Consider the following 26068-nt stretch of genomic DNA (forward strand, 5'->3'; position numbering starts at 1 on the left):
ATTTCTTCGAAGTTATTGATTGCATAGAGTTGAATATGTTTTATGTTAATAGCAGTATATTATTCATTCATTCATCCATTTGTTTATTTTTGTCTTTTTGAGACAGGGTTTTGCTATGCAGTTCAGGCTGGCCTTGAACTCACTTTGCCACCCAGGCTGACCTCAAACTCGCAGTGATCCTCCTGCCTCAACCTCCCGAGTGCTTGAATCACAGGCGTGCCACCATGCCTGGCCATTCATTCATCTAGATATCATTTGTTGTTTAGATTCCCTTTATATCTCCAGGGCTGTTTCTCTTTCTCTCTCTCTCCTTCCCCTCATTCTGAAAGATCTCAAATTCTTCCTGATCTTTTATTATTGAGTTGGATGAACTTGGAGTGTATTTGTTCTAATTCTTTAGGAGTCTGTTTCTTCCTGCTGTAGTGCTTGGCAGGATAGTTGGTTAGGAGGTGAATACTTTGCCTCAGAGCGTGCACTCCATGCCTGGAGGAGCACGGATGTGTACACAGTTCCCTCCTCATTTCTCAGCATATTTCTCGCTCCATCTTGCTTTGGTTGTCTCTGAGCCCCTGGCTGTCCCGGCTGGAGGTCAGTGGTTGCTTCCTCTACTGCAGCATTGCTGTCTCGTCTGCTGCAGGCTGCACTTCTCTGCTCAGCAGTCAGGGCCTCTGTGTTCTGTGTTCCAAAAACTATTGGAATCTCTGGCTCAGTAAGTACCAGTCTCTTTTCCCTCTGTTGTTTGGATTTAAATAGGTAAATTGTATAATAAAAAGCAATCAATAGATGTTAGCTGTGATTTTTAATTTTACTTCTTAAAATCGAATTGCTTTTATCTTCAAGGCATCTTTGGTTAGAGAAAAATAAAAGAGCTGTCTTCTCACTACCATCTTTAGCTGGTGGTGGTCTCTTGTTTTGCAGAAGTCAAGTCAGCATTGATGTTCAGCCTCTCGTAGGATGCTGTGCAGTAATGCAAAACGAATGCATTACTGTAAAAGCATTAATAGAAAGTGTTTTAATCACATTGCTTGCAGAAGACATCTTAGGTCATCATAATTTAAGTTTCTGTTTTTCTTTAAGCAAATAGAGCACTTGCTTCATTTCTTCCACTTTGAAATATTAAAACCATTGGTTAGGAAACCATGAGTCAGCAGAATTCACTCACAAAGATATTATGCTTTCTGATTAGCTTTTGAGCTTCTGATGACTTCCCTGAAAATCACTAAAATAAATAGGATCTAGGAACTTTATCAGTCCACATTTTTAACATAGCAGTTTAATAGCACGAATAGCAATAGAATCAGTTAATAGTTTACTAACTCTTCTAATGCTGCAAGATGGTCCGTACAAGGTCACCCTGAAATGTCTTCTATTTATAAGCAGTTCTGCCCAGCAACAAAGGCTGACACTGGTAGTTTTGATATCATTAGTACCTTGTGCTCATTTCCTTCTATTGATAATGCTCTTTCTTGTTCTATTCCTGACCCTCCCACTTTCCAATTCCCTAGAATTTCTCTGATACAAAGGCTTTGATTCATTTTTGTACTGGCAGTTGTTTTATTCTGGGTCCTTGTTATATGGGTCCAGTGAAAATGTCACTGGATATTTGTACTGTCTAGCTTAACAACAGTCGCATCAGGTAATATGAGAAGACATAAAGGGAAATGCAAATGCAGGCACTCAGATCCTATTTATTCTAATAATCCAAAATTGTTAAACCTCAGTATTTTATTTTCAAGAAGATAAACCCAAGATTTGGACCTCAATTCAATACACACTGCTTACTTGTAAATGGACAGCAAATACCAATTTGCTTTACAGTTGTTTCTTGGCTTTTCCAGGAGAATGATCAAGAGCCCCAACGTCAATCAAAGCTTGTCCAACCTGCCTCTGCTGTGCCCATGCCTTGCAGTGCCTCCTTCCTTAACCTGGCAAGCTCCTGTTGACCCTGTACAGCTCAGCTCAGCGCCATTCATCCAAGAACCCCCTTGCCGGCCAGTGCAGGCTGGGCTGGAGTCCCCTCCACTTCATCCCTCCACAGCTCTGTGTTCATGCCTCGGTCATGCCACTTAGCACATGTTATTGTCATTTTCTGCACTCAGGTGTCTGATGGTGGTGTTAGCAGTGACGGTGCCCTGTTTCTGTAAGACCTGGCGTGGCACATAGTGTGTGTTCAGTAAGTGTTTCTGGACTCAGTAAAACTGGGTGAAGCTGGAGGAGATTCAGTTCTACTGGCCTTTGCTGTCCTGGGCTGCTTCATTTTCACTCTCCTTGAGGACATCCTCATCCAGCGACCATTTGTGCTACTCTAAAGTAGCCAGAGTGTTCACTGACACCACAAAAGCCTAATGCCTCTGTTTTCTTCTTACATCTTGGGGTGATAAGCGCTTGTCTAGTCCTCCACCTGCATAATTTTCTGTGTCTTCCTTTCCTTTTCTGGAGAGAGTTAACTAGTTAGCTAGCTCCAGTGTTCTCTTAGTCTAAATCTCACTGTGTCTGTTTCTCCCTGTCTCTCTGTAGCTCTCCCTGTCTTTCTCTCTCTTAAATAACTTTTTTGGGATATAACTCACCTACCATACGTTTCACCCACTAAAGTGTAAGTTGAATGGTTTTTTTTTTTTTGGTTTTTCTCCGGTACCGGGAACCGAACTCATGACCTTGCGCTTGCCAGGCAGGCGCTTTGCCTCTGAGCTAAATCCCCAGCCCCTAGTTCAATGGTTTTAACTCTGTTCTCAGAGTTGCACAGTCATTACTACTGTCATGTTAGACATTTAATCATTCTAAAAAGAAATACCAATTTGCTGTCACTAGATTTTCTTGAAGCTTGAGTGCCTGGCAACCACTAATCTACTTTTGTCTCCCACTTGCCTATTCTGGCCATCTCCATATGATGGAAGCGTGCTATATTTGGCCTTTTGTATGTGACTTTTTCACTTGTCTTAGTGTTTTCAGAGCTCATCCAACTTATAGCATATGTCAGTATTCCGTGTCTCTTATATTAGTCTCTTCAGCATGCTATTATAGAATACCACAGACTAAGTGGCTTAGAAATTTTTCTCATGATTCTGGAAGCTGGAATTTCAAACTTGAGATGCCAGCATGGTTGTTTTCCACTCTGGCTTCTTTAGGCAGAAAAGGGTCGTAGTTGTTGACCGGCAGTCAGAGACGCTCCCCAGAGGGTCTGTCTAAGGGCCCTCAATAGACACCAGGCATTTTTATCTTGGGTAGGTGTATAGCTTTAAATCTAGAGAAGACAAAGCTAAAGAAACAATTAAGTATGCATGGGCCAAATAATAAGAAAAACAGGATTATTGTGAATATAATCAACAAAGATTTCCACCAAGAGGACCTGGTAATGGCCTCCCATAGAGAGGATAAGGTCCAGGGATTTTTAGAATCTGCCATATCATTGATCTGTTGCCTAATATCTTGAGTAGCCATTGAGACATCAGCAGATGGATCAGGAATGTACACACAACATTCTGTTTTTATAATTGCACAAGTACCCCCCTGCACTGCTGTTAGAATGTCTAATGCCATCCGATTTTGGAGGACGGCCTGTCTCATTAATTTTACTTCTTCATTTAGGAGAGAGAGACCAGCTGCCTCGATATGCTGCGTGACATCTTCAAAACCTAGGGAAGGGATAAAGATAGGTTTTACTTATCTGTTGAATTGTCTGGGAAAGCCCTTTTCCTATGAATAACTTTGAGACCATCTGTTGGGTCTTGTCTCTCCCCAAATGGAAAATTTGGTGTAAAGACTTCATAATTTTCCATTGACTAGCGCCAGGTGGGAACGATTTACCATCGTTTGATTGTAACCATCCTGATGGAAGGAACTGACACTCATGGGAGAGAGCCCATTCGATCTCTGACTGGGAAAATTTGGGTCCAGCATGACCAAGGGGCTCTTCCCAGATCAGGGAAGCCTGAAGGGGGCTCCCTTGAGCAGCCTTTTTTAGCTGCTGCATCAGCTAGTTGATTACCTTGAGATACCTCATCAGTTCCCTTTTGGTGCCCTGTACATTGAATTACTGACATCTTGGAGGGCACATAAACAGATACTGAAGATCATCTATTTCTTTATGATACTTTATGGGAGATCCATTAGCTGTTAGATAATTTCTCTCCTTCCATATGGCAGCATGGACATGTAATACTAGGAAAGCATATCTTGAACTGGTATAAATATTGACCTTTTGTCCTGTGCTGAGTTGTAGGGCCCTGGTCAGAGCTATGAGCTCTGCTAGCTGAGCACTAGTCCTAAGTGTAAGTGAGGAACTTTCAAGGGACTCACTCCCATTGTACAAAGCCATATCCCCGATGTCATTTCAAAGAAAGCTTTGTCTGTTTTGAGCTTTTGTTAAGGCCACTGATTGATGAAAACCTTAATTTTCTAGAAGCCTTGTTGCTTAACAGTTATTCATTTTATCTATTTCTTAGGTAAGATATTATAAACCTATCTTTGGCTTTATCATGAACCCATATCTTTTCTGATCATGGTCTAAATATGATCACTGGTCAAAATCTTATCATCTGAGAGGCCAGGAATTTCAAACCTAGCAAGTGCTGCTTCCTGTACCAGCACCTTCATATTGAATTATTTCGCTTAGCTCTTTACATGTTACCAGACAGTGAAAGGAAGGTGGGTAGTGCCTTCAGCACTTTACCTAGAAATTTTAGTTACTTTCCAAACTTCGTTGGGTGTGACCTCTGTATTTCATATGACAGTATGTACCACTGTTACTAAATTTTCTGCCATTGATTAATAAGGGTTCATTTTTTATCAGTTTCTTTTTCCTTCATTACACCCCCAATGACAGCTTCCCCTAAAGTTACGTTTTCTCTCAAAGTCTCTTTGAAGCTCGTTAGGCTTTCACTGATGTTCTCCTCAAGTTCCATGCTACTTCCACCCTCTGCCAGCTCCAAAGCTGTTTCTACATCATTTGGTTCTTGTTGTGGGATCACCTCTATTCCAAGTATCCATATGTGCACTAGTTGTATATTACTGAGTTACAACTGGCTTAAAGTTACAACAGTCACTTACCATCTAATGGCTTTGTACATAAGTAATTTGGCACAGCTGGGCTGGGTGAGCCAGGCTTTTAGCTTTTCAGGAGGTTGCAGTTAGGTCTGTTCATCAGAAGAGAGATTTCATTTGGTCTCCAATCACAAAATATTTAATGGAGGATGGAGGACCCACTTCCAAGCTGAAGCAGTTTCTCACATGGCTAGCAAAGGGATGCCCAGGGCTTTCTGAATGTCCCTATAGTGTAGCTGGCTTTTCCTAGAAAGAGGAACCAAGAGCAGTCTGCAGTACTTTATGACTTAGATTCAGCAGTCACACACTGTCACAGTATTTCATTAATCAACCAGATCAGTTCTGATTTACAGCTAACAGTCACTGGAGAGCCATCTTGGAAATAGGCTACTATGCTTCTTGAGTTATGTTGGTTTTTTTTCTTTTCTTTTCTTTTGGTGGGGATATGCTTTTTGCAGTTACAACATTGCCTTTAGTGATAGCCAAAATATCAGTTGTTAGCTGTGAATTTTGGGATATATATTACATATCAGACAATATAACAAGCTCTTTAGTGACAATTTTCATTAAGCAGTTTTCCTCAACTTTCATTGCGTAAACTGAGGTTTAGAGTTTGAGTCCAATCTTAAATCAGACAGTTGGCAGTAATCATGCGAAATCAGAAATGTAGTTGTCTTGGTTACTTTTCTCTCATTGCTGGGACAAAATACCCAACACCCAAAATTAAGCTAAAATTATTTAGCTCACAGTTTATGGAGGTTGCAGTCAATTATCAGCAGGCTCCAAGGTCGGGTGGCATGGTGAGGGGCAACAGTTCAAGGTAGCAGAAGACAGCAAAGGCAGCAAGAGCAAAGAGGGTTGGGGGCAAGCCTGTTTTCCTCCTTTATATTATAAGCAAGCTACCCCTCCCACCTCAAGGGAGGGTGTGGTATTCATACCATCTCCATGCCCCCCTCCTGCACAGGATGAAGATGTTTGCAGAGTGAGGACCCTGGCCCCTTGCTGAGTCACTTAGTTAAACTTCTGAAGTTGACACAATGTATCCAGCATTACAGCAGTACACTAATGAAATATGCTACTTCCCTTGCTTTGTTTCTTGTGTTCCTGTCTCCATCAGGAGAGCTGTAGCCTTAATACCAAAGGATTTGCTTGCAGAGTTTTGTCACAGTGTGAAAGAAGCTTGGTGGAAACAACTGTTGTTTGTTCATATTCCCAAACAAGGTGAGAGGCAGAATTGCTTCTCAGCTGTGTGAACAAAACCTCTTGACAAAGTGTCTGTGAAAGAAGAAACTGTTTTAAAAGTAGCTAGGAAGAACTATAATAAAATCAAGAAATAATTTGGCTCAAAAAATGCATTGGCTTGAACATCTCGATATGGTAGAAAAATAAATCACTTCAACTACAAAAGTATATAGAAAAAAAATGATCTTTGAATAAAAAACACTGAGTCATTCAGCTTGATAATCTTGCTTTCACTTAATTTTCTTCTTTGTATAGCTTTCATCTTACCTCTGTTCTTGTTCTGGTTGTGGTTGTGATCACCTATGATCAATATTTGCCATTTCTCCTCCCATGGGGGACAGCCGAGCTCAGGGACTGCTCTTAGTTTGTTTCTGTATTTCACATAATGCTGGTGAAGTCTCTTGCCAAAGTAGGTGTCTGTGAGGCATTTTAAATTAAATTAATATACATTGCTTTCTTAACTTCTTTATTCTATTGCTGGGATGTCAACAATGTTGGACAATGATGGATGGATCTTTATTAATATAATATGGAACCTTAAATAAGCAATCTAATCTGATTCTAGTTCATTGAGATAGTTTCGTAGCCTTCCAAAGTTATAATTTAAAAGCAATCAATACAGAAAGGAAAGAAAGCCAAAACAAATACAATTCAGCTTTCCTCAAAATAGGAAGCTTTTCTTTCTTCAAAGGATTTATCTCCCAAAAGAAAAAAATAATATTACTTTGAAGCAGCAGCACATCTTTTACAACTTCAATAGACAGCAAAATCTCTTTTATAGTTCAAACAAGAATTTTTTTATTTTTTATTATTTTTTTTTTGCAAAATCTTATCAGAGTATAAGGCCTTGGTAATAATAAATAAGTTCACCTTACCTTCTTTGCATGAAGTTTGAATATTTAATAATAAACTCTTTTTACATTTTTTAACTTTTGGTTTTACTGTAATTTCCCCAGTGTAGTGATGTTTATTTGGAAGTGTCTTTGATCTGTTCTAGAGAACATTTCTTTCACCTTCCCGGTAGAGTTGTTTTGTAGAGGACACCCAATGACAGATCAAATTCTCTGACGTAGGCCCTTTAAAAGTGAAGATACTGACACAGATTTGAGAGAGAGAAAAACCTCTCGCTTAAGTTTATACTTAACAAGATAAAATCACACATTCTATTTTAAACTTTTTATTGAATAAAAGCTCTATTTATATATAATTCACATACTAATACAACTCACCTTTTAAAGGACACAATCAGGGGCTGGGGATTTAGCTCAGCGGCAAAGCGCCTGCCTGGCAAGCGCAAGGTCGTGAGTTCGGTTCCCGGTACCGGAGAAAAACCAAAAAAACAAAACAAAAAAAACAAAAAACAAACAAACAAAAAAAAAGGACACAATCTGTGGGTTTCAGTATACCATCAGAATGATGCAGTCATCATAAGAATTAATTTTAAAGAATTGTCATCACTTGAAAAAGAAAGAAACCCTGCACCCATTAGTCACTCCTCATCTCCCCCAAACATTAGTCCTGGTTGGTATAGTTTGTGTCTGGATGTTCCTGCAAAGCCTCAGGCAGTCATGGGGTGGGCTTCTAGAGTTTATGATTGATTCATGGTCCAATGCTGGGATCATGGGTGTGAGGGCTAAACCTTCCCTGGGGTGGGTAGTTTGCATACAATGTAAGGGAGGGAAAAGAGGCTGGTTGCTTCTGCTCCTCCCCTTTTTTGTTCTTGTTGCTTTTGCTGTTTTCTACTATCATGAACTGTTGCCCTCTGCCTAGCCACTCTGCCTTGGAGCCAGCTAAGTATGGACTAAAACCTCCACAAACTGTGAGCTAAATAAACCTTCTCTTCTTTAATTCTGGGTGTCAGATATTTTGTCTCAGCAACAAGAGAAATGTAACCAAGACACTGTAAAGTATCCATCTACTTCTGTATCTAAAGATTTGCCTGTTCTGGACATTTCATATAATGGAATCGTGTAATATATAACCTTTTGTGTTTGGTTTTAATATTTTTAAGTTTCATCTGAATTGTAGCAAGTACCTCATCCCTTTAATGGCTAAAATTTTCCAGTGTTCAGGTATCTGCTACTTACATTGTTTTCGTTTTGTCTCTCTTAAGTAATACCACTAAGAAAATTGATGTGCATATGTGGACATATCTTTTCATTGGGTATTCCTGGAAAGTAGAACTACTTGGTCTTATAGTACTTCTGTATTTAACCTTCTGAGAAACTACTGGAGTGTTTCCATGTCTGCAACATGTATGTGTGAGAGTTTTCATCTCCAAATCCTTGCCAACACTTGATATTAACTGTATTTCTGATTATAACTAACCTAGTGGATGTGTAGCAGTATGGTATTGTGGTACTGATCTGCATTTTTCTGATAGGTAGAGGTGTTTGCATCTTTTCTTTTTTTTTTTTTTTTTTGGTTTTTTTCTCCGGCACCGGGAACCGAACTCACGACCTTGCGCTTGCCAGGCAGGCGCTTTTGCCACTGAGCTAAATCCCCAGCCCCTATGTTTGCATCTTTTCATGTGCTGTTGGCCATTGGTGTGCTGTCTTTGGAGAGAGATGTGTTCAAACCTTCACTAATTATAAACTTTCGTTCTCGGTAAACAGGGTCTCGCTATGCAGTTCAGGCTGGCCTTGAGCTCACTTTGTAGCCCAGGTTGGCCTCAAACTTGAAACACTCCTCCTGCCTCAGCCTCCTGAGTGCTGGGATTACAGGTGTGTGCCATGACGCTGGGAAGTTTGTTTCTTTTTATTGTGGAGTTAAAATAGTCCCTTATATGTTTTAGATACTAGACACTTACGAGATATGCAATTTGCAAGTATTTTCTCCCATTCTTAGTTTTTCTCCTTTCTTTAAAAATTGGAGTCTCTTCATTACAATTCACCCCTTATGTTTCACTGATGACTAAAAAAAATTTTATTTAGTCATTATTTGAATTTTACTTTGTTTGGTAAATCACTATGGTGATTTATGAGGTTTGGACCCTGATATAAAAAGGAAGGTAAAAGTTGCCTTCAATTAAAAAACCCCCATTGTGTATTCTGAGAAGCAAAACCAGTGCCTTATTATCAGCAGTGACTGGAGGTCTAAGGTAGATGAAGAATGCTCTGTTGATGCCTTTTTGTTATGGCTTCATTAGATGTAGAGACTCCTGACCTTAATTTATATTTTAGATATCTATAGCAAGAAAGTCCCAGGATTAGCTTTTATTCCAATAGGGCAGGTTGGAATAATAAATAGTTCCTGCCACTGGTTAGCCCAAAGAGCTAGGCCATTGACCATGGCCCAGGAGCATAAAATTATGCAATTGGGGATCAACTTTGGGTCAGAGAATTGGTGTCATACTACTCTCTAAAATTTGTCCAGTTTTGCTGATCCTTGGATCCTGTTATGTACTAAATGTTTGTGTTTCCTTCAGTTTTGTTTTATTTTGTTTTGAGACAGGGTCTCATTATGTAATTCAGGCCGGTCTGGAACTCACTTTGTTGCCCAGGCTGGCCTTGAACTTGCATGATCCTCCTGTGTGAGCCTCCTGAGTGCTGGCATTATAGGTGTAAGCCACTATGCCTGGCCTTTCCTTAAGTTTCATATGTTGAAACTCTTGTGCAGTGTGAAGTACTTGGATTTGGTTCTTTGAAGTATAATTACAGTTAGGTGCAGTCAAGATGAAAGTATAGGAAGAGCCCACTATAGTAGTACAGGAAGAAGAGAAACCAGGGTATCCTCTCTCTGCCATGTGAGGGCACACAGCATGCTGCTATCTGAAACTCAGAAAGAGATCCCCCTCTAGAACTCAACCATATTGGCACTCTGCTTTTAGACCTCCAGCCTCCTTAACGATGAGGGAACCCTGTTTATCACTCTGTGTTATAGAAGCCTGAGCTGCCTGAGATTGGTGCCGTCTCTTATCAGAGAAGTACTGACTAGTGAATGAAAAGCAGTAGCTCTCTATTAACGTCCATTAAGTGTAATGGTGACTATTTTAGTTACTTTACCATTGGTGGGACAAAGCGTCTCACATCCACAACCCAAAGAAGAAGAGATTTATTTGGGTTTATACTTTCAGAAGGTTCACTCTATAGTTCGTTGGCTTCAAGGCAGAAATAGCATGGTGGAAGGGTCTGGTGGAGAAAGCTGTTCAACTCAAGCATCCAGGAATCAGAGAGAGTGGAATAAGCTGGGGTCAAGAATACACCTATCCAGATTACATGCTCAGTGACCCACCTCCTCCAGCCAGATCCCACCTCATAACAGCACATTTAACTATGAACTCATCAATGGATTAATCCACTGATGAACTACAGTGTTCCCACAATCCAGTCACCTTTGAAACATGGGAGACTTTGGGGGACATTTTAGATCTAACTGTAAGACTCCAACCCAAAAGGCTCATATCTGTTTCATTATGCAAAATGCATTCAGTCCATCTCCAAGAGTTGTCTTAACTGTTTTAGCATTGCTCAAAAGTCCAAAGTTTGAAGTCACCCAGGGACTCAAACTAAGTTGTTAGTTTTGAGTCCCTATGAAAATCAAAAAGAAAGTTAAATACTTCCAACATACAATTCCACAGGGCAAGCATCCCTCTTCCAAAAGGGAAGAATAGGGCATAGAGAAAAATTGGATCAAAGCAAGACTGAAACTCAGCAGAACAGATGTGAAATCCTGTTGCTCCATGTGTACCACCTGGGGCGTGTGATTTTAAGATGTGAGCTCCAGAGGTCTAGGCATCCTCCCCTTATGGCCTTGCTGGTTGCAGCCCATGTGATCTCTTTCTTGGGCTGGTTCTTTTCACTGCCTGTGGCTTTTTTCAGTTGTTCCATGTTTCTGGCATTTCCAACTTCCTGGGGTTTACATTGTAGCTATACCTTTCAGCTTCATGCATCACTCCTGGCAGGGACTTTGCCTTTATTATACCACATTGCCTGATGTCCCAGTCCTTCCCTTGAAGTCTTAGTGGAAGTTTTCATGGCCCCATAACTCTTGCCTTTTGCATATCTATGAAAATTGCACACCATGTGGGTGATACCATTATCTCCCACAAGCTCAAGCAATAGCCAGATGCCTTTGGACCATGGTTACAACAGCTTCTGAGTTTCTGAATGGCTGAATTTGGGAAGAGAATTCCCTAAATAGCTCTGATTGCACAGAGTACCCTGGGCCTCTCTTCTCAAAGCTTCTTTTTAGTGGTGCTAATCTATTCAGCAACCACACCTTCTGTGGCTCCAACTTACAGGCACTTCCTTTCTGGACAAACTGAAAATGTTTCAAATCATCCAGGTATACTTTTTGATCCTGATTTTCGCTGTAGATCTTGCTAACCCAACCAGGAATATCCACGCCACTGCCTGCGTTTGGGCTTCCTTAACATTTCCTCATGTTATGCTGCCTTGAAATTTCCTCCGTCAGGTTAATTAGTCCACCATGTTTAAATTCAGGTTCATACAAACCTCAGGACAAGGGTAAAATGAAGACAAGCTCTTCGCCAGATGTAAAATGAGTGGCCTCTAGTCCGCTTTTCAATAGACTGCTCACATGTACCTGAGAGCTCATGAGCACAACCTTTACTGTGTGCATTCTTATCAGTATTCTGGTCTTCTCAGCACAACCAGAATGGCTCATCAAGCTCACCTTATAGCATTCTAGGGTTTCTCTAACTACCATCTCCAGACCTTTCAAAATTCTTCCTGCTAACCATTTCCAAAGGTTTTTGAACTACATGGTCAGGTATATCATTACAAAGACCCCACTCCTGTTATCGGTTTCCTGTAGTCACTTTCCCATCACAAGGACAAAATACAGACACTCCTTATTTAACAACTAAGTTCCATTCCTGAAAGTAAGTCATTAAATGAATTGGTCACTAACTGAGGAATTGTATTGTCTTGGTTACATTTCTTTCCTTGCTGAGACAAAATACCCAGTGCCCAAAATTAAGGAAAGAAAAGTTTATTTAGGTCACAGTTTGTGGAGGCTTCAGTCCATAGTCAGCTGGCTCCAAGGCAGGGTGGCAGGGCACAGGGGCAGCAGTCCAAAGGAGCAGAAGACAGCAAAAGCAGCAAGAGCACAAAGGGAGGGGAGCAAGCCTCTTTTCCTCCCTTATATAGTATATTGACGATCTATCCATACCTACACCATGTCAGAGCCCTTCTCTTCCACAAGCTGAGGATGTTTACCAAGTAAGAACCCTAGCCCCCTGCTGAATCACTTAGTTAAACTTTTAAACTTCTCAAGTTGACACAATGAACAGCATCCTGGAGTGGTAAGGGCATATCCTTTTCACCCCAGGATGTACAACTCCTGAGTTACTTAGTCAAGCTTCCAGACTTGAAATTGACACAGTGTGTCAACCCTAACAATCTACCCCTTGTCGACCTAGCAACCAGACACATTTCTTTAAACCAGTTTGCAGATACAAAGACATGCTTATTCTGAACATGTCACAACTTGAACTTTATAACACAACTTATTCTTAAGTACCGTATTGTCTATCAACATTATATTACATTAGAACTATAATATTTTAACCCTGACCTGCCAAAGACTCCTGCACACTTCTTTGTGCAAAAGGCATTTAGTGCATCTGCAAGAGTTGTCAAAGTCCTAACAGTTACAGCATTATAGAAAAGCCCAAGTCCCAAGTCTCCTCTGAGATGTAAGACAAACTCTTAGCTGCAAGCCTGTGTACAAATGAAAAGTTAGACACTTCCAACATTCAGTGGCACAAAATAAACATTTTCATTCCAAAAGTTACAAATGGGAATACAAAGGAATGGGATCAGGGGCTGGGGATTTAGCTCAGTGGCAAAGCGCCTGCCTGGCAAGCGCAAGGTCGTGAGTTCGGTTCCCGGTACCAGAGAAAAACAAAAAACAAAAAAAAAAAACAAAAAAAAACAAAGGAATGGGATCAAAGCAAGTGCAAAATTCAGCAAACAGTGAGTGCTGTAATTCCATGTCCAGCATCTGAAGCAACCTGTGGCACATTGTGAGCTCCAAAGGGCTGTGTGATTCTACTCCTATGGCAGTTCTGGTGGTTAAGCTCCCATGGTTTCTCTCTTAGGCCTGTTTTGCTCTCTTCTTGCAGATTTCCTTAGATGATCCAGGTTCCTGGCTTCTCCAAACTTCTGGGGTCTCCACTGCACCTTTGGCTTCTCATTTACAGTTTCACACACTGCCCTCTCATGGGCACACTGCCTGCCTTCCAGGCCTTCTTCTGAAATCTAGGTGGATGTCTCTTTAACCTCAGAACTCTGGCATTCTGCATGCTCCTAAAACCAGCTCTATGTGGATGATGCCAGTGGTCTGCTGCCAGTGGAGCAATAGCCAGGCTTTCCTCTCTCTTGGCTGTAGGGGTTGAGTGCCTGGATCACTGAGCACTCTAAACCTGATTCTGAGGAAGAATTTCTCTATGCCACCACCATTCTGGAACATGGTGCTCTGTGGTTTTCTCCTCAGAGCAAAGTCTTTCACTTTTGCAGGTTTGAGGATGCAAAGGTTGGAAACTTGCTACTCCTAGTGATGCCTTCAGGCCATCTTTTCTATTCTCCCTTTCCTTCTCAGGAATCTCAGCTCTATCTTTGTAGTCCACAGCTTTACTGGAGCTTCCTTTTTGGCCAAACTCACAGTGTTTTAAATCATCCTGCTGGGCTCTTTGCTCTTGATTCACAACACAAATCTGGCTAAAAGCGCCCAACAATAGCCATGCCACTGCCCCAACACTGAACTGCCTTGAAATTTCTTTTGCCAGGTTAATCAGTCTGCTGCCATTAATCTCAGTCTCAGGCAAAGTCTCTGGACATGAGCAAAATGCAGACAAACTTTCTGCCAAGCCATAACACACATCATCTGGAGTCAAACAACCAGTACTGTCGTTCTTCCCAGTGGAAACCTCATGGACCTGGTCTTTCCTGGCAGGATTTCTACCAGCCTTCTGGTCTTTGAGCTCTGGCCATAATCTCCTATACAGAACAGCCTAAGGTAATCCAGCTGTACTCTTTTGGGCAATATCTCAGAACCTTTCCAAACTCTTCCCACAAGCCATTCCCAAAGGCTCTTGAACCACACGGTCAGGTATAGTCACAGTAATGACCCCACTCCTGGTACCAAATTCTGTCATGGTTACTTTTCTACCATTGCTGTGACAAAATACCCAATTCCCAAAATTAAGGAAGAAAAGGTTTATTTAGCTCACAGTTTGTGGAGGCTTCAGTCCATAATCAGCTAGCTCCAAAGCAGGGTGGAATGATATGGGGCAACAGTCCAAAGCAGCAGAAGACAGCAAAAGGAGCAAGAGCACAAAGGGAGGGGAGCAAGCCTCTTTTCCTCTCTTATATTGTATATTGGCTATCTGCCCATGCCCACACCATCTCTGAGCCTTCCTCTTCCACAAGCTGAGGATGTTTACAAAGTAAGAACCCTAGCCCCCTGCTGAATCACTTAGTTGAACTTTTAAACTTATCAAGTTGACACAATGAACAACATCCCAGAGTGGTAAGAATATGTCCTTTTCACTCCAGGATGTAGAACTGCCGAGTTACTTAGTTAAGCTTCTAGGCTTCAAGTTGACACAATATATTAACCACAGCATGAATATAATATGTACATTACAGTATTCAGAACAAAGAAACAGTCAAAGGAAACTCCAACTGGATGACTGCTTTTATTTATATAATGCTTACATGCAGTACTGTAATGTAGAACAGAACATAAAACTAAGTACTGTACTGCACAAAGCAATCAGCAAAAACTACAATAGTATATAAAGGTGTACTGTACAAAAAAGACTTTGAGGCTCTATAAAAAAGATGTACAGAACCATACAGATAAAAAGGATAGGTCTTAAGTCTAAGCACCAGGTTGTAAATCTGAACAGCTCACCTCAGTCATAAAGAAGAATGGTTGTTAAACAGGCGGGTTGTTAAATGAGGAATATCTGTTGCTAATGTACACAATTTATACCTAGTGTTTTTTTTTTTTTTTTTAGTACCAGTAATCAAATGCAGGACCTTGTGCTTACCGAGCAGGCACTTGTGCCATTCAGCTATATCCCCAGCAAATATACACAATATAAAAGAGTGGTTTCCAGTGATACTTTGGTTCACAAACTTTATTCTTTCTATGATTGTAGTTGCAGAATTCAACCAGAATTTAATCAAATTGCAACCAAAATCATAAAACAGTTTCTGCAACCAGAATCATGGAAGGAATTAAGCTTATGAACTCGAGTACCATGATATTTGGCTTATAGTTTCAAAGGGTTTGGTCCAAGACTGTTGGCTGTAAGGCAGAAATGACATAGCAGAGGGGCATGGTAGAGGAAATTTGCTCAACTCATGGCAGGTGGGAAGCAGAAAGTGTGGGACTGGGTGCAGACAAGAATATGCCTTTCTATGTCAGAACCTCAGTGACTCAAGGCTCTAACACAGAGTAGCATATTCTGTTGTGGACTCATCAGTGGATTAATCCACTAGTGATTCTAGCATTCAGTGATCCAATCACCTTCCAAATGCGCCACCTCTGAACACTTAAGACTTTGGGGAGAGGTTTTAGATGTAAACTACAACAGTGACATTTCCTCTGAAAAGTGTACAAACTTTCATTGTTGTTCATCAGTTGATCCCAAGTGGTTCTAAGGTAGCCAAGTAGACTGGGAGAAGAGTGACCTCCTCTAACACTGCCAAGATAGTGAGGAAAGGGGAATTTCTAGGAGGCCCAGGTTTGGAACTCCATCCTACAACAGTGAGGCCTTGGTAGGTACTGTGAGTTCATAGGACGAGTCTTCTCTGACCCGATAATGGGAACCAAGGTACAGAGGAGCCCAAGATCAAGGCACGTAAAAGCATCTCTTTTCAAGAAATTTCAGCATGTTGAAATGGTAAATTACTATTTCCCATTTTTGTGTTGCATATGTTAGGGCCAAGGGGCAGTTTCTTGTATTACAAGCCTATGAGCAACTTATAGCCATTACTGGTGGTCGGGAGACACCAGGAAGCATGGGAGGAGGTTGTTAAAATCTCTGCAGAGACTCAGAGAATTGCTGAGGAAACTAAAAGGAGTGCAAGCTGATTGGAATTTGCACAAATTGTAGAGCCTTTTGGTGGAGTCCACCATTCCATTAAAGGTGGACTTCAGTAAAATTAGCAAATGAGGAATATTTTTGCATCCTGAAGCTAGAAGAACCTGAAATATCCTGAGCTGCTTTTAACATTTTGGGTGCTGATAAGATTATTTAGCTGTTTCTTGGTAGTCTGGAAAGAAGTATTGTGATTTGCCAAGTAATTTTGGAATCGATTCAAGTTTTCAAGAGCTTGCAGTATGCATAGGGCAATAGGCTAATCTTTGGAGTAAACTACTTTGTGAGTACTTGGGTGTCTTGAATGAGTCTCAAATAAATATCCTCAGAGGAGGATATGATCAATTTAGTGTTATACCTATCCTCCTGGAAAAGTGGGATACAATGAAGATTTTCCCTACAAAGACTGTGTGATATGATGGCAAGGATGCTGATGTACCATGTGTTTTGTATCCATTTGAAAGAGTGTGTTGTATCCATTTGAAAGTAAAGGAAAACTGTCACTGAGAAACTGTTGAAATAGGAAATGAGCAGAACATATTATGAAATCTATAATATTCTGGTTGCTTATTAGTTGAAGTCAGAAATTTTAATAATGCTGTATCTATAGTTTTGCATGAGTAGCATCATAGCGTTAAAGTTGCACAATCAGCTTTGAGGTGTAATTCATTTTAAGGTAAGAACAGGCCAAGTTGGGGTGTTCATGGAAAAGCAGTGGAGGCATATACAGTAATGGCTTTCAGTGCTCACATTTCCTGTTGAAATTGGGCATATTAGCTAGCTTAACTGGGGGACTGGTCTGTGAGTGTCCCATTTTGCAAAGCCAATTTATATGTTTCAAAGTATTAATTATAGCTCAGTTTATCAGTCACTGGGTCCAAATGCACGTGCCCAATGTGCAGTGTTTTAGGACACTGGATGCTATGAGCCTGATCAGTGGAGGGAAGATGATAACTCTATGGTTCATTTGAGACATAATTGTGTGCCATCTATTTTTTGTTCAATAGCTCCCTAAGATGAGAGAATCTTAACCTGTAAAGGAAAGATGTATAGATGAAGACTATAATTATAGGGAATACATTCTTTACTTTTAATGAGATTTCTAGGAAAAACTGTTGTTGAACCAAAGTTTGCCAATTGGTATACTACGCAGATGTTGAAGTTAGTTCATTGCCTATGTTGTAGATGTACAAAAGTCAGCCAACGTCCTTTATCTCTGTTGTCTAAATTTAATAAATTTTAAAGTAACTTTTGGATTTCCAACTATGTCCAACATTGCTCTAGGTTTTCACTTCCTCTCTTGCATCCAGCACTCCTCCTCTGCCTCTCTCCCCCTCCCTCCACCTCTCTCTGTCTTCTCTTTGTTCTTAGAAGTTCACTCCACTTTGCTCCTGTTTATAAATGTCTTCCTTCATAGAGCTGTAAGTCGGTATTGTCGGGGTTAGGGGCCATCCTTAGCAATTACAGGATTTGAGGACATGGGGCTTAAGTAGGGTCTGAATTAACCCTCTCACCATGCTACATGGTACGGTGGTTTTCCCTATCACCCCTGAGGATTAAGGCTTTTGTAGCAACAGAAGCATAGGTAGCAGCATCTGCCAAGGTACTTGAGGGTCCTGTAAAACATCTGTTTTTAGAAACACAAAGCGCAGCACTTTGTGTAGTGGCCTTCTTTTCTTTCTTTTTTGCCCCAACTTAATGACTACTCTTTGTGAACCTCTACCCAATGGGCCTGTACCTTACACAGAATTCAGCTGTTTTCATAAGCGCTTTGTAGACCTGGAGCCAGTACTACTTGGCTGAGAAACAGACCCACTCAGTTATAGAGTAGCCTTTTGCCTGAGCCTAGCATCAGATAACTTCATTCTTAGATATACAGACAGGGCCAAGCTGAGACATACCCAAGGCCAACTTAGGAAGGGCCCCACTACTGAAATTAGGTCAGCAGGCCCTATAAAGGGAGTCTGAACACAACAAAGAGCAAAACAACTCAAAGCACAAGCTGCCCAGCAAGCAGCAGCTCAAGCCACGTGCCTGCTCTTAGGTAGCAGGGTCAGTTAATGAGCCAAGGCAAGAACAAGGAGCCCTGTCGTGCTGGTCATGGTCCCAGCATTCTGCTCAAAGCACTTCTTGTACTCACCCTGAAGACCAATGATGGCACACACAAAGCAAGAGGATATGAAAAGTATATTACTTACCTAATTGGAGTTTCTCGGGAGAGCAGCCCAGGCCTTTAAAAAAGTCTGACATGGCCTGAAGAGCAAGGAATGAATGACACCTTTGGATTTTATTGTCATTAGCAAGTGTGAGAGGCTGCGGGTTCCCGTGCAAGTGGACTGGGGCTTGTGAGGTTTGCATCTACTACCACTTCCTACCTCACTGCCTCCTAGTATCAAAGGAACAAGCACTGGCTGACTTACGGGCTCCCAGACGTGGGGAAGGGGTGGGAATAGAGCGAGGGGCTGAAGGTTCAAGGCTAATAGCTGCTAGCAGGCAGACTTTTTAAAACTGTGTAGTCAGTTGTTTATTGCAATTTCTAATTATTGGTCCTTTGTAAGTGAAACTGCCTTCTCTATTTCATTTTGGGGTAGTTCATAGCAAGTGTATAAAATCCAATTGATTTTTGCATATTGTTTTTATTCTGTAACTTTGCTAAGCTAGCTCACTGATTCAAATGGTTTTTTAAGGTGTATTTCTTAATGGCTTTCTTCAAAGAGAAAGTTTTGCTTCCTGTTTCCAATATAAATATAAGTAATTTTACATTTTTGCCTAAATGTTCTGGATAGACCCTTCCATATAATGTAAATACAAGTGGTAAGAGCAGGCCTCTCTCTCTCTTTTTTTTTTTTTTCCTCCTTGTTATTGGGGGAAAGCTTTTGTTTTTTACCATGATGTTAACTGCCCTTATCAGATTGTAAAAACATTTTCTTGCATTACAAGTTCACTGTGTTTTAAAAAAAAATCATGGTGTTATTTAGAGTTCTACATCTATTGAGATGATCATGGGGTTTTTCTTTATTGTCTTAATATGGTGTCATACCTTGATTTAAGTATACAGTACTACCTTAATCTCCCATTCCTGGGATAAATTTGGCCATGATATATAATCCTTTGTATATCGGTATGTTGCTGCCTTAAATTTGCTAGTATCTTGGTGAGAATTTTGCATCTGTAAGAGGCATTGGTCTGTCGTTATTTTTTCTTCCATGATGTTTACTGTGTTATCAATATAATACAGTACTAGTGTTATGGGAAGAGTTGGAAGCCTTTTCTCTTCTTTAAATGTTTGTTAGAATTCATTAATGAAGACATCTGTGCCTGGGCTTTGCTTTTGCAGTTTTTATTATCATTATTATTATTAATTGAATCTATTACCTGTATTCAAATTTTCTGTTTCTTCTGGAGTCAGCTTTTCAGAGCTCTGTCTGTCTGCAGTTTGTCTATTTTACTAGATTATCTACTTTGTTGAGGTACTGCTGTTCACATTATTCTCTTATGATCCATTGTTATTTCTGTATGATCAGTAGTGATGTTCCTTGTTTCATTCCTAATTTGAGTCTTTGTTTCCATTAGTTAATCTAACTGAAAGCTTCTCAATTTCCGTTTGACATTTTTATAATTAATGTTTTTTAATTGTTATTTTCTTCTTGATAGAACATTGCCAGTATACCCCTTTTATTTCTGTAAGTACGGTTTTCTTAGTTCCTTATAATAGTGCTGATACTTCCTTGTAGAGGATTCACCAGACTCTTGTGTATGACAAGCAAAAGATTACAAGTGTACACCCGGTGGTAGAGGAAAAAGCAGTCGCATTTATTGAAGATAATGGGAACAAGTGCTCATGGGAGGCATGAACAGAAAGTGGTGTCTGACTGACAGGGAAATGAAAAGCACACACATAAATCAAACTTTCCAGTTTTAAAGATGTGCAGCTCAGCCCAGGTGCTTCTCACTGGGCCTCTTGGGGAATATTGACAGGAGTGATTGACAAGGTGTTGAATCATCTTAGGGGCTTTCAACACACACATGTGTATCCCAGTGTTCATTCTGATTAAATTACATACATGAGATACAGCCCGTGTTTATGAACCTTTAATAAGATTCAAGTGGGGAAAAGGTTACTGAAGGGTCAGGTCTTGAGGTCTACTATGTATGTGCTTTGGCCTGGAGCTTTACACATTTCCTGGGCTTTTGTTATTTTATTTTCTGCTTCTCTCAAAACAATGAAAGGAGGACTGGCGCTGGGGTGTTGTTCAAATTCAAGAGGCTGGGCTGGGGTGGTCTCCCAACTCTCATTGTTCTATATACACTAGTGCTTTTGAAGTCTTCCTCTGCAAGGTCCTATATCTGGGCCCTCTTACAGGCATTTTCTAATGGAAGAGTAAAAGGGAGGAAGAGACAGAGGGAGGAACGGAAGGAGAAAGGGAGGGAGGGAAGGGCAAGAGGAGAAAGGGAAAGAGAGAGAGAAAGAAATACATTCATCCTTCAGTATCCATGGGGGATTGGTTCTAGGAGCCTACCCACCCCATCAGATACCAAAATCTCTGAATGCTCAAGTCTCTGTGTAAAATGGTGTAATATTTGTATATACTCTATGCATGTGACCTGGGAACTTTAAATCATCTCTAGGTTACTTATAATGCCTAATGCAAAATAAATGCTAGTACAGGGTAAATGCTATGTAACTAGCTATTATATTGTTTAGAAAATAATAACAAGAAAAAAAGTGCATACTTGTTCAGTACAGATGTGATTTTTTTCCCCTCAGATATTTTTGATCTGCAGGGGGCTGAATCTGTGGACATGGAACTCATGGAAACAAAGGGTTGCTTTTGTATGCCTTTATTTTAAAACGTGCTGGTCTGGGACTGAAGAAAGCTATGCAATTGTTCAGAGACTAGTTTCTTTTTTTTTTTCTTTTGTTTTTTTTCCTGGTACCAGGAATTGAACTCAAGACACTGCTGTTGCCAGGCAGGCGCTGTTCCGCTGGGCTAAATCCCTAGCCCCAGAGACTATTTTCTAAAACTTGGAATCCTGTGTTGTTCACCACCCCACATGTTTATGCCTTCTGTCTTAGTTACTTTTCTTGTTGCTGAGACAAAATACCTGATGCCCAGAATTAAAGGAAGAAAAGCTTATTAGCTCATAGTTTGTAGAAATTTAAGTCCGTAATCAGCTGGCTCCAAGGCAGGGTGGCATGACACAGAGACAACAGTTCATGGTGGCAGAAGACAGCAAAACCAACAAGAGGAAGGACGGAGGAGAGACAAGCCTCTTTCTGTCTCTTACACTGTGTATAATATAGCTACCCTAGAGCAGGTATAGCACTGACCCCCTTAATCCTAGCATTGGACCATGAATCAGTCACAAATTCTAGATTCCACCTACTCTGAAAAGCCCATCCCCCATGACTGCATGAGGCTTTGGGGGAACATCTAGACACAAACCATATCATCTTCCTTTCCACTGATGGAATGAACAATAATTGAACATAAGTAAGGGTAGAATAAGATAAATTTGTGTTTGAATACATTCAATGGCTGTATAGTCTTTTATAATGATTTAACAAATTTAGGTTTTACTTTTTGAGAAATATCAGGTGAATGCTTACCACATCCCAAAGTGGTAGAAGGCTGACTTTTCTGTCTTTCCCAAAATATGGGTTTAACTTACAGGAAAAAAATTATATTTTCTCACAGCTAGAGACCATACTCATAAGTGAAATAAATCAGACCTGCATGTGTAAGCAACATACTGTTTCACTAGTGTAAGAACCTGAAAGAGTGAATAAAAATTAGGAGGTATGATAGACATTGTGAAAAGAAAGGAAACTGCTTAAAAGTAAAGAGCAACTTGGGTGAGGGAAAAGAGAAAACAAAGAAGGGGAAAGTTATGTACATATGTATATACAGGATAGCTAACACAGTCCTACTACTAACTTCTATTGTTTTATTGAAAGGAACAGTTAGTGGTTAATTGATCATTATTGCATGTCTCTATTTGTTTTCCTGAGTAACCGCTTTGAAGATATCAATATGTAATACAACAGCCATTGTTAACTTCTTGTCACCTTGTCTGAAATTCATTGTTTGTATTGTTCTTGTGCTATTTTGTAAATGGATGTCTGTTAATATGTTTTTGTTCTTTTATTTTTAAGATAAAATTTAAAAAATTATATTTTCACATTTGAATTTTTGTATATAAAGTCAATTACTGCTTAACTAGTTTAGGGAGGTTACAGATAACTTTCTGCTTGCATATATATCCCTAATTAAAAAATCCAGAATCTGAAACTCTTTGAGGACTCACATGATACTAAAAAGTTTTAGATTTTGGATTTCAGATTTTCAAACTAGGATCCATGAGCCAGTTCTCTGAAAATATTTAAACATCTGAAAAACTTTGAATTCTGAAACACGTGGGGTCTTAAACTTTTTAGAGAAGGGATATTTAACCTTTTGTAAAGAAAAACTATGATTGGTTGAGTGCACATTTATTGTCTAAATTACATTTGACTTTTAGCAGGTCTTTTATAGCTCTATAGATACCCAAAATCAGTCTGATGTGAACTTATGCCATGTGATATACAGGCACCCTTTCACTATTGGGGGGCATTATCTTAAAGTCTACAGAGTAATATGAGAACAATTTGAAGAGAATACACATGACATTAATTACTGATACTAACGGGCCATTACTACATGTTAAATCATGCATTGTTTCTCCTTTTTCATAGATACACATTTTTTCCAAGCTTAGGACAAATGTGAGGTGAGAATATTTGCAGCCCTAGCTGCGGTTGCCTTTTCCTTCTGTACTCACTTGTTTCTTCCCCGTCCTATCCTGAGTCAGGAAACTACACGTGTGCATGTTCAGGTTGTCCTTATCTGGATAGCTGGCCATGGCCTCACTTTCAGGGGGAGCTGCTGGTAGAGGGTGAGGGAATTGGGGGGAGACTGTCACTGACTTGGCATGGCCTGTACTAGTTCTCTATGTATTTCCACAAATGCATACTTTCTAATACATAGTTTCTTCATTGATTTTTTGAAATAAATGGGCCATTATTTAAATTATGTTTAGCCTGAAATTTGCTGACTCTTACTAGATAATAAAGATTTGCTTAGCCAAGAATGTTACTGAATGTTCTGTGTACAGGCCACTTAGGGTAAAGAGGCAAAAGTTGTTAAATGATTGGAGGAAGGCAATATATAGAATATTAAGAAGGTTGGACCTTATACATTTTTGACAAAAAGCAGTGGTGTGTCGATAGCTTCCAAAAATCCAGTCTGGTCCTGAGACCTCCTCCTACTGAGGTGATGATCATCACTGAGCTGTCGATGGGTCCTCGCTCAGGCGAGTTGTGGTGGTGCCGACATGCCAGATTGATTGATGGACTGAACAGTACTGAGAACTGAAACGAGGGCCTTTGCACTGAGTTACATCCCATAGCTCTTTAAAAAAATGTTGTTTCAGGGGCTGGGGATTTAGCTCAGCGGCAAAGCGCCTGCCTGGCAAGCGCAAGGTCGTGAGTTCTGTTCCTGGTACCGGAGAAAAACCAAAAACAAAACAAAACAAAACAAAATGTTGTTTCCCAGCAACAGGGCCTGTCTAAGTTGCTCATGGGGTGCTGAAATTTGTTATCCTCCTGCCTCAGCCTCTTAGAGTGCTGAGATTGCCGGTATGCATCACCATACCTGGTCAACATGCCAGATTTTTGGCCTGATATATATCATCCTGAAACAAGCTGGCTTTCACTTATCTAGGAGCTAAGTTTGAAGTTTGACTAGCATAAAAACAGATAATGGGCGAAGGAGAAAAATGTAACATCAATTTGAGCACCTGTCAGGTCCTGTGGTAAAAACAGTAGTTAAGTTTTGACACAAAATCTCTGAGACCAGTTTTGTCATCATTATTTACAGGAGGAAACTCTGTTTTTCAGTGTTAGGGCAAAGGCTTTGGGGAAATATGGTGAATAGTTGGGAGAACTCAGATTTCAATCTGTTGAGCCCCTCCTCATCCCTGCACTCCTCAGAAGGTCAGTGGGATGATTCTTCATACATGCTTCTATAAATACTTCCGCCAATTGAAATCACTAGTGAGTATGTGTTTCAAAGGTTCGTTGCTCATCATATGTCAAAATTTCAGGTGAATTGTAATTCACAATGTAGGGTGACTTGCAACACTAAATATTCTCTTTTCATCCAGTATCCTAAGCACTCTATACCTTTTCTTCAGCCTTGTAGTAGGGTAATTTATCTGTCCTTGACGTATCTACGTAATTAGGCTATAGACTACTTGATTAGACTACTTAATTCTCCAGGCCAGGAATTGCCCCTCCACTTTCTGGGCTATTTGAAGCCCAGCCCATGGTAAGGGGCCTTTCTTGTAAATAGATTTACTTGCAAAAATGAACTGTACAATAATTTTCATCTCTTTATGATAGAGCTAGGTTAGAATTTACTTGCTGTGGCATTCTCTTTCTGTGAACTGAGAATTTTTGTTTTGTTTTGGGTTCATTTTGACAGATTTAAAGAAAGCCTCCAGTTCAAATGCTGCAAAATCCAATCTACCCAAATCTGGGCTTCGTCCTCCTGGGTACTCACGTCTTCCGGCTGCCAAGATGGCAGCATTTGGCTTTGTCCGGAGCTCCAGTGTCTCTTCGGTTTCCAGTACTCAATCTGTGGACAGTGCCCAGCCTGAGGAGAGCCGGCCAGTCACCCGTGAGTGGGGCATGTGGGGCAGGTGGGGTGGGCACACACCTGAGCAATTCTCTGGCAGGCATGACTGTGTGCTGAGGACATACCCGTGTGCCTGGGTCCCTGGGTGTCGTTTTCTTTGCCTGATTAGTTAAGAATACAGATACACTCTTGTTATTGTTATTACTGCATTTTAATCTTCCACTTAAGAAAAGCAGACAATTTGGCACTATCCTTTTCTTACTCATAGGGAATTAATGTACCAGGAAATGATTATATCAGTCTTACAGTCTAGAAAATGATTTACTTGGGGACTAATTCCAGAAGCCCTTTACTTCATGGGTTCTAGGTAAGAAGTCAAAGATCCAAGAAAGGCAATGCTACATTGTGCTATCATGAAACATATTAGGTGTTAGTTATTAGCTGATGGAATCATTTCTCCCAGTGCCTTCACATTGGCGGAGCACTCAACCAGCTTCTAAATTTATCTAAATAGTGATAAAATGGGTAAGTGTGGCTGAGTGTCTTTCAGTGTATGGCAACTAGGTTCCCATAGTGGAAACAAAGTCTCTCCAGGTCTTGTTTCCTGAGACATGTTTTAGGCTGCATCTTAATGTGTGCGCCGCTAGCCCACCAAGCAAATCACAACAGCTGTGGGTCCCAAAGGTCTGGAGATTGATTATTTGACTAAGTGTAGCCTCATCAGAGTCAAAGTCATTTTCATGGATCTGAAACTATGACTCTCCGATGTTGGGTATCAAGAACTGGAGAGCTGGGAAAGACCCAGAGTTTTCCATGTGGAGAGCTGCTTTGAAGGAGTTATAGAGTTGATCTGCAGTAATGGGGGAGAGAGGAAGAGAGGGAAAGGGAAGAGGGAAGGGAGAAAAGAACAGGAAACGCTTTTTTTTCACTTTCATTTCTCAGGTTTGTTTATTATCTGGCCTCTCTCGGGGTTATAGATGTGATGTGTAAAACATTTGTACCTTTACAGTTCTAGATGTTGGTCTATCTA

At 40.4% G+C, this 26068-nt stretch overlaps 1 protein-coding gene across 1 annotated transcript in view; it reads left to right on the top strand.

Moving 5' to 3' along the window:
* LOC102017681 (microtubule-associated tumor suppressor candidate 2-like) overlaps nt 1–25080 on the top strand; it is a gene marked incomplete at its 3' end in the record, with an annotated part of 235319 nt that extends 210239 nt beyond the window's left edge. Inside the window, exon 5 of the mRNA XM_005406382.1 lies at nt 24886–25080. Coding sequence (XP_005406439.1) covers nt 24886–25080 — 195 coding nt within the window. The remainder of the gene's footprint in view (nt 1–24885) is intronic.
* Between the last annotated feature and the right edge of the window lie 988 nt (nt 25081–26068).

Source organism: Chinchilla lanigera, unplaced genomic scaffold (genome assembly GCF_000276665.1).
Source record: "Chinchilla lanigera isolate Chin_1 unplaced genomic scaffold, ChiLan1.0 scaffold00096, whole genome shotgun sequence".
NCBI classification, from domain to species: domain Eukaryota; kingdom Metazoa; phylum Chordata; class Mammalia; order Rodentia; family Chinchillidae; genus Chinchilla; species Chinchilla lanigera.